This window comes from Lepidochelys kempii, chromosome 20 (genome assembly GCF_965140265.1).
Source record: "Lepidochelys kempii isolate rLepKem1 chromosome 20, rLepKem1.hap2, whole genome shotgun sequence".
Classification (NCBI taxonomy): Eukaryota; Metazoa; Chordata; order Testudines; family Cheloniidae; genus Lepidochelys; species Lepidochelys kempii.
In genome coordinates, this window is record NC_133275.1 from 24,063,331 (window position 1) to 24,071,643 (window position 8,313).

The following is an 8,313-nucleotide window of genomic DNA, read 5'->3' on the forward strand; positions in this document are numbered from 1 at the left end:
TACCACAAAATAGCCACACGTCTTTTGATCAGTTTCACGGCTTTTATTAGTTTGAAACCACCGTGTACATTTCAGCTGTTCCCAAGACATGCCTGAAAACGAGCAAACAAACACAATCCCGACTCTCTACTAGCGGAAAGAAGCAAATAAATTAAAAAGGGACTCTAAGAAGCTCAGGTAGGGAGGCAGCGGGAATGAGATCCCTAGCCCGCCCTGCCCTTAGTGGAAGAAACCAAATAAATAAATAACTTAGGAATCCATAAATATCTCTTATCGTCCAGCTCTCCCCCTGCACCTGTGTGTAGATGAGCCATGCACACCTCCTCCAGGCAGGATCTCGGGCTCAGAGCCTCCAAGGTATTTAGGCTCCTAACTCCCATTGTTTTCAGTGGAAGTTAGGAGCCTAAATGCCTTTGAAGTTCCAGGCCTTAGCAAACAAGCTAGCATCTCAGTAATGCAAAGAAACAGGATGGGGTTGGAAGGAGGGGGTGGTGTGAAGTGAACACCATTGTTGTTTTGATAGCAGTTCCCTTCTCCCACCCCTAGAGGGAGGGCAAAAGTCCCGGCCCCCGTCCTGTGGGATCTGTGGCATGGAGTTTGGGCTTCTCTCAGGCTACGGGTTCAAGGGTGTGGGAGGAAGAAACACTGACTGCTTTAACATCGGCACTACACCCACCCTGCTGACGCACCCTCCCGCCAGCGACATCAGCCCACGCAGGAGCAGGCAGAAGCAGAGAGCTTCTCCACCTCATGCCACTGGTGGCTGTTGTCCAGGAAGGCCACGTCCTCGTAGTGTGTTGGCCGGCAGCAGGGGTCGCCAACGATCTTCTCCTCGCCCAGGGCCGGGATCTCGCTCTTCTGGAGCAGCACGGAGAGCGTCAGGTCGTGGTTGGTGCGGGCCTTGGGGCAGCTCCCACTGCAATACTTGAACAGGATGGTCTCCTCGGAGTCGTAGCCCAGGCCCAGGTCCCTGACGCGCAACAGCAAGCTCCGCAGCCGGCACTCCTGCTCCTCTGGCTGCTCCCACAAGCGTTTCTGACGGCTCTTGGCCGGCTTGGGGGAGGCGTAGGGCAGCAGGTTTCTAGGGTTGTCCGGGACGTGCAGGGAAGGTCCCTTTGGCATGTGCGTCTCTGAAACAGAGAGAGACAGATCACGCCAAACTGGGGAGGGGTGCTGAAGGCACAGCCCAGGCCCGGAATCCCACCCACCACCTCCTTGAGCAGGGAAGAGGGAACCCCTGTATGGCCCAGACTGCCCCTGTGGTGATCCGCCACCACTGGGCAAAGAGGGGAGAATCCTGTCTGCCATTGTGCTTCTGAACCAAGGACAAACTCGGCACCAGGGAGATGGAGACGCTTTGCAGGGAGCTCAGAGGAAAGCAGCAGCAGCAGCAATCCAGAGGCTGCGGCTCCTGGGTGACAGGGCGTAGCTGAATAGCCACTGTGAAGGGACAAGGAGAGTCCCGGGGTGCAGGAGCAAGGGTGACCTCGGATGGCTTTCGGGACGGCTGGCTCTGGGGCTAGAGAGGCTGGCAGAAGCCCCATCAATGGGATCGTTTAAAAGTGAGAAGCGATGCTGAGCTTTTTGCACTGTCAAGTTTTAAGCGACTCAAACCATTGGGGATCCCAGTGATTCTACAGGAGGCTACTCCGATCCTCCACGCAGCGATCCTGCGGTGGACACAGCTGGAGAAGTCAGAGGTTTTGTATTGTTAGGAGGGGAAGACAGGATGTGTTGTACCCACGCTACTAGTCAATATCCCCCCTGTGCTGTATCAGACTAAACTAGAGGGTCCCATACCCTCCCCTGTTGGGTCTGGTCTCATATCCCCCCTCGTTTGTTCACACCAGTGGGTCCTATCGTCCTGTAGCCCTGCTGCATCCAATCTGGGCAATGGCCCATCCCGTTTGGCCTCTTGACTCCAGCCATGACCTGTACTAGATGCGTCAGAGGAAGAAACTAAATCCCCAGTGGCTGGTCATTTAATAATTGGACTGGGGCGGTGGAGGGGGAAGCAGTACCTTCCTGACCCCTCTGTTGTTGCTCACCTCAAGCCCTGAAGCATGAGGATCAATGGACTTTGTACAGCGAATTGAGTGATGCCATTGACAGTGAACTGAGGGATGGGTTTAACCCTCCCCCCCCACACACACACAGATCTACCCAGACATTTATTCCATGCTCAGCCCTTGCAGTATCTGAGTGCCTAGAGCGTGCAGCCGCCTAGATTTATAGCGGTAATTTCCCTCGTCTCTACCAGCTGATACTGCACATCTAGCGTGTGCATGTCTTTCTGCTGCTCTGCTCTCGGTCTGCCGGTCCGATGGCTGGGGTTAGAGAGCAGAATCGCCTGCTCTAATCCAGTAATTTTATGTACATATACCCTCCCCTGCCGTGCCCCTAGCTAGCCTCTTAGCAAGGATTGAGTGGCCCCGAGGACTGAACTGAACTCTTCTCCCTGCCAGCTGGAAAATTCATCCCTCTGCTGTCCACTCTACCTTGGGAGCATAGAGAGTGCACTCCGTCGTTAGGGCACTAGCTCACTAAGATCCAGGTGCAATTCCGGGCTCCACCACAGATTCCCTGTGTGACCTTCGCCTCCCCGTGCCTCAGTTTCCTCATGTGTGCAAGGGGGATCATAGCACTGCCTTGCCTCCCAGGCATTTGTGAGGATAAAGCTTGAGGTCAGTTACCCTTAGCCCAGAAATCGCCGGGGTTGGGGAAATAACCGTACAAAATGGGAACATGCCCCCGCCACCCTGGCACTGCCCTGCCTGGGAACAGCACTGAAAGTGTCTCATACCTAGGAGTGCCCAGAGCAGGTCCCTGATGCTGGTACCCGGCTCTTGCTCTTCCATCAGCATGGGCCTCTTGTCTTCCAGTGGCTGGGAGACAGCGGGTCTGACCAGGAGGATGAACGAGATGCTGCAGAGGAGCTGGGATGAATCCATCCTTCCCCAATTAAGCCGGGTTGGCTTCTGAAAGGAAGGTGGCTCATCTCTAATTTATATCCTCCTTGGGATGGCCTGGGGGGTTGGCAGGGCAGGCGTTAACTCTTCGTAATCCTTGAAACATTCCATGCTGGGCCAAATGCAGGGCGGGTTCAGGGGGGCTGGAAGGAGACTCGTTCCCAGCGGAGTCTCTGGCGTTGGTGTCTTGACCCTGCATTCGATCCGGTCTCTCTTTTGCAGTCGGGGTAGAGTCTTTGACTCTGGACGGTAGGATGCTTGCGGCCGAGCTGGCTAGCCGCGAACTGCACTCCAAGGCGGTACCTTGCGCCCGCTCACGTCACCCCGGCCCCGGGTTGTTTGACTGAAAGCGACGTTAGAGCGGTGGGGTTTGGGGAGCTGGGATGGGGTTAAATCCTCGTTCTCTCCCCCTCTGAAAGAGTTAACTGAAAATCTTGGGGAAAAAAAAAAAAAGCCCAGGATACTTGAATGGAAATTCCTGGACTTGATTACACCCAGATCTGCTGTGCAAATACCTTTGGGGGAGAGCGGGGGGAGATGGAAGGGGGATTGTACATAAATTATAGGGTCGCGGCAGGGGTGGGCTAGGGTAACACGTTGAGCCGGCTGGTAACAGCCTGTTAGTAGAGCATGAGTGCGCCTGGCCGGACGGGCTGCCCAGGCCTGTGTCTGTCTGGCGAGACGGCCGGAAAGGGGGGACTCCTGGCCCTGGTGGATGGGATGGAGCCGGGATTTACTGGGCTTGACTTGGTTCCACGCTGGAGATCAGGCAGGTTTCCCTCTCCTGGCTCTGCGAGGCAGCAATGCTCAGCTGGCTCGAACTTCCCCCTTTCCCACAATGCAGCTCAGGGGGCAGTTGCCGCAGACAACCCTCCAGTTGTAGGCCCAGAGGAGGCAGTGCAGGGCATCAGGTTCACTTCACCCTCCCCCAGCCAGAATTCCTCCCATGAGCACTTTGCCGTCTCTCCCTGATTCGGGGCAGGCCCTGGAAGGCCTCTGACCCAGTCCTGTAGTCACTGTGGTTCCCCCGGAGGGTGCTGGCAGGATCAGGCCCTCAGCTTCCTGGGCTAGATAAAGAGGAGAGGAAGAGATGGGCAGCAGCCCCTGCTATGCACCCAAACCCCTTTGGCCCTAGGAGGTGGGGGTGCCCGATTTAGCTCTCCACATCCAGGCAGCCTGTGGGGCGTTGGGGTAACCGGTAGCCAGAGGTCAGAAGGGGCCTATTTTTCAGGACAGGCCACTATGTGGCCTCTGATCCCAAGCTAGAAGAAGGCTGCCCTGGGCGGCTTGTGGCCAGCCTGCCTAGTGCCGGCTGCTCCCTGGAACCAACGGCTGGCTGCGTGTGGCACAGACTCTGCCCCTGCTAGACCAGGTGGAGGGCAGGTCACCGCCCCAGAGCTGTGCGCTTCGGGAGGAGCCCGTGCCCTGTTCTACTCGGATGCTTCTTCCATAAACTCGGGAGCCAGCCCAGCCTTCGGGAGCAAGGGCTAGAGGGCTTTCCCAGCTGCATCATCCATGCTTCTGTCTCCCCAACTTCCTGCCTCCCACCAGCACAGCCCAGGGATGAACCAGAGAGAAAATCCCCCTTATGTCACCTGCCCCATCCCCTACGCTGCGGCCTGCATGGGGCTCCCCGATACCACAGCCTCTAACCCTTCCTGCCTCAGCCCAATTTCCTTTGCCATCCTCTGCCCCAGGCTTGGCCCTCACACCCCATTACCCCTGGGGGTTCCCACAGCCGTTAGACAGCAGCTTGGATGCCTACTCCAGAGCTTAAATACCTCTGGAGTTAAAGTTTCTGTTCCTATCAAGGGAGATTTCGGTTACCTTTCTAACACTCCGTGAAGCTCCAGAGGCTACAGGATCCCCGGCCTTGGAGGATTTCAAGAACAGGTTGAATGGACACCTGTCAGGGATGGTCTAGGTTTACACAGTCCTGCCTCAGTGCCGGGGGCTGGACTTCTCGAGGTCCCGTCCAGCTCTTTGTTTCTAGGATTCTTGTTTGACCCAAGTAGTCAAACAAGGGAGGTGTCATTAAACCCAAAGGTCTGTCTGGGTCACTCGCCCAGCTCTGGGGTGGAGCGACGCTGCAGGGCAGCGGGCAACTGCAGCAGGCAATTATGGGGCTGTAGTGGAATGAGGAGCTAGGATTTTGGCCAGACACCAGCCCTGCACGAAGGTTCTGGAGCCTTTAATGAGCATGTGTGCTCAGCTGGTCTCTGCTTCCCCGCACCCCTGAGCCGTGGGCTGGGCCCTAGGTAAATCCTAGAGGTTTCTACCACAAGTTCCCCCTTCCCTAGCAGCTGCAGGCCTCTGTCATCTGTGTGCGCCTTGGGTGGCAGCTTGATGGTCTCCCCTCCAAGTACAGCTCTGGCTGGATGCTGCCTAGCGTGAGATCTACCACAGAGCCCAGCGTGAGCTGGTGGCTCGGGGTAGGTCAGTGCCGTGGGGAATCTCCCATCATGCCACTGCAGGTAGGACTCCCCGGGGATGGCGCTCAGCTGCTTCCACTTGTCCTTGCGTTCCGGGAATGCCGAGGGAAAGGTCAGCAAAGGAGGAAGAAGAATTTGGGGGCGGAGGGGAAGAGCAGCCGTCTGGTTCCCGGCTTAGTCCTGCCGTGTATGGAACATCTCCCTGCGCCGGGCCGAGGCAGGGGGATTGCACGCAGCGTCACAGGCCCCGGGGATAAATCAGGGCCGGCGCTGACAGGAGAGGGCTCGGCGCCGTCTGGGACTGGGGCCGGCCGAGCGCATTCCTTCCACTCCTTCCTCCGCCGGCTGTGCCAATGGCGAGCAGGGCGGTGAAGCCAGGCCCTGCCAGGCTGGAGGGAGATGGCAGGAGTGGAAACACCCCAGAGGGAAGGGAATGGGCTAGACTTCCAAGGGGGTGGTCCAGACACCTGGGTTCTCTTCCTCGCTCTAGGAGGGGGTGAGGGCTAGTTGTTGGAGGAGTGGGAGTCAGGACGCCTGGGTTCTCTTCCCGGCACCAAAGGGAAGTGGGGGTCGAGTGTTTCCTAGTCTGGGACTTCCCTCCTCCTCAGTCTTTCGCAGGGCTCTGGTTTTCAGAGCCCAGCCTTCCCCCCACTGCGTAGGGAAAGATGGCCCGTGCTTGCCCCTCTGTCAAATGGTGATGCTGTCACCCACCAGCAGCTAGGGATGCCATTAACAATAAAGCATTTTGAACCCCTGAAATACTAGACACAGGCTAGTTGAGGCGGGGAAGGAAGCCCTGGTGGGTGAGGCTCTGTTATGTAATGCAGGGATTGTACTTTGACTAGACTTCCCCTCCAGGCTGACTCCAGGGAGACAGAACGTTCCCAGTGGCTGGCCCAAAAGCCTGTGGAACTCACTGCTACTAGATACAGGCACATCCGCAGGCCTCACCTTGTACAGCGCCACAAGCAGAATTCAGCTCTTCCCACCTGGGAGCTAAAGATATTTGACTCCCATTAGTCTGGCCCTCAGGGTACCATGTGGAGGAGGGGCTGTAGTGGGTGCTTGCACCAAGAAGTAAATACTCTGTGGGCAAGGGGAGGGGGACCTTTCCAGAGCAAGGCCAGCCCCAGTCCCCCAGCTGTTCAGTAACACCCCCCAACCCGGGCACTCAGTGGCCAACCTCAAAGGTATTTAGACACCTGATTCTGGGATCTAGGCACCTAAATATCTTTGAGGAGCCAGGTCTCAGCCTTTGAGGCCTGCCTGAGCCAACCCTGCTGCCAGTATGGGGGGGCTGGGAACTAGCTGCAGAGGCAAAGGGGCTGGGGGGGGCTTCTGGCAGCCAGACACACCAGCTGCCTCTGCCCACCGCTGGGCTCTAGGAATGGAGGCGGCTCAGGTGTTATCTCCTGGCCCATCCCAGCGGGTTATTTTTAGCAGGGAGATCTGAGAGGCCCGCCAGCACAGCGCCCCCCCCAGCTGGCCGGGCTAACGAGAGCAGCATGTGGGGAAAGGCAAGAGCAATGCGAGGAATGCCAGGGGCTGCGCCAAGGGCAGCCCGACTCCCTGGGGATAAATCACGGCTGGGTTTTCCTTTACGCGGCAGCGTAGCAGGGCCAGGAACTGGCTGCAGCAGGGAGGGCGTTGGCCACATGAGTATGTTCAATGTCACTCCACGATGCTCAGCTGGAGGGGCGCACAGGGGTCCAGGCTGGGGCAGCCTCCTGGTCAGGAGCATCATTGGACAGAATAGGGAAACTGAGGCACCAAGGGGGAAGGGACTTAGCTGCACAGCACCTCATGGCAGAGCCAGGATTGGGACCCTGACTTCCAGCCCTGCCCCCTAGCTGCTGTAACCACTCAACTTCACGCTCCTCCCAGAGCTGCTGATTGAACCCAGGAGTCCCCCCACGCTAACCACCCAGGACCTGTCATAGACATTATGGTGGAGGGCCCCATTCCATGGTACATTATGGTGGAGGGCCCCATTCCATGGTACATGGGGCAGGAGTCACTGTGCCCCCCATTCTCCCATTGCTGGCTGGGGATCAAGGAGGCAGCTGGCTTCCCCATAGGCCCAACTCCACTGGGGCTGGCTGGTCACTCCCTTCCCGCAGCACCAGCTGGGCAATCGCCTTAACTCTAGGGCTGCCTGCCCTCTGCTTCTCTGCCTTCCTGGCAAGGCACCTGCTGCCCCCACCCCCACAGGGCCCCGGCTTTCAGAGCTGTGCTCCCTGCCACATGGGTTTAGGGTCCCTCCACCCGCAGGCCAGGAACCAGGCAGGGTTCTGTTAACTGCCAGCGCCCCGGGTTCAGCGTGATGGCTGGGCCCAAGCTCATGCTCCTTATCATGGCTCTGCTTTGAGGGTGGCACGGCCTAGCTGACTCCTGCTAGCCCCTGGTGGAACAGACTCTGCTTTCGCCCAGAGCAAGGGGGTGGACTGGAAACGAAACTAGAGGGGCAGTCCAGGCTCCAGCATTGGTTCTGATCCAGCCCCGGGGTGGGTAAGAAAGGAGATCAGGGCAGTGGCTCCAGCCAGCCCCTGGGCAGGGAGAGTGGCTGACTCTAGGGGGCAGAGAATGGGACATGGGGCCTTTCCCAGCTCAGGCGTGACCTGGCTTTGGGGCTAGGGCTGCAGTCCCTTAACAGGCCCTGATTCAAGGGGCTTTTGCCCCTTTGGCAGCCAGAACCCACCACTCCACCTTCATCAACCAGGGCAGGTGCCTCTAAGTGTTAATCAGGGCCTGCCCCTGGCCAGTGATGCGACCTGTGGGGTTACACAGCTGAGCGGCCCATGCCGGAGACTTGGGCTGGGAGAGCTCGCCCAGCAGAGATGGGGTGAAGGAGACAATAAATCACCCAGCGCCCCGCAGGCTCAGCTGGCCTGAACTGTGTGTCCACAGCCTCC

General features: G+C 58.1%; 1 protein-coding gene across 1 annotated transcript; it reads right to left on the bottom strand.

Moving 5' to 3' along the window:
- Nucleotides 1–5: 5 nt before the first annotated feature.
- PSPN (persephin) lies at nucleotides 6–3,932 on the bottom strand. The gene is made up of 2 exons (XM_073319116.1): nucleotides 2,804–3,932; nucleotides 6–1,130 (listed from the first exon to the last, which is right to left on the bottom strand). Exons 1-2 carry the CDS (start codon nucleotides 2,949–2,951, stop codon nucleotides 706–708), a joined length of 573 nt encoding a protein of 190 aa, XP_073175217.1. The 5' UTR covers nucleotides 2,952–3,932; the 3' UTR covers nucleotides 6–705.
- Nucleotides 3,933–8,313: the final 4,381 nt, after the last annotated feature.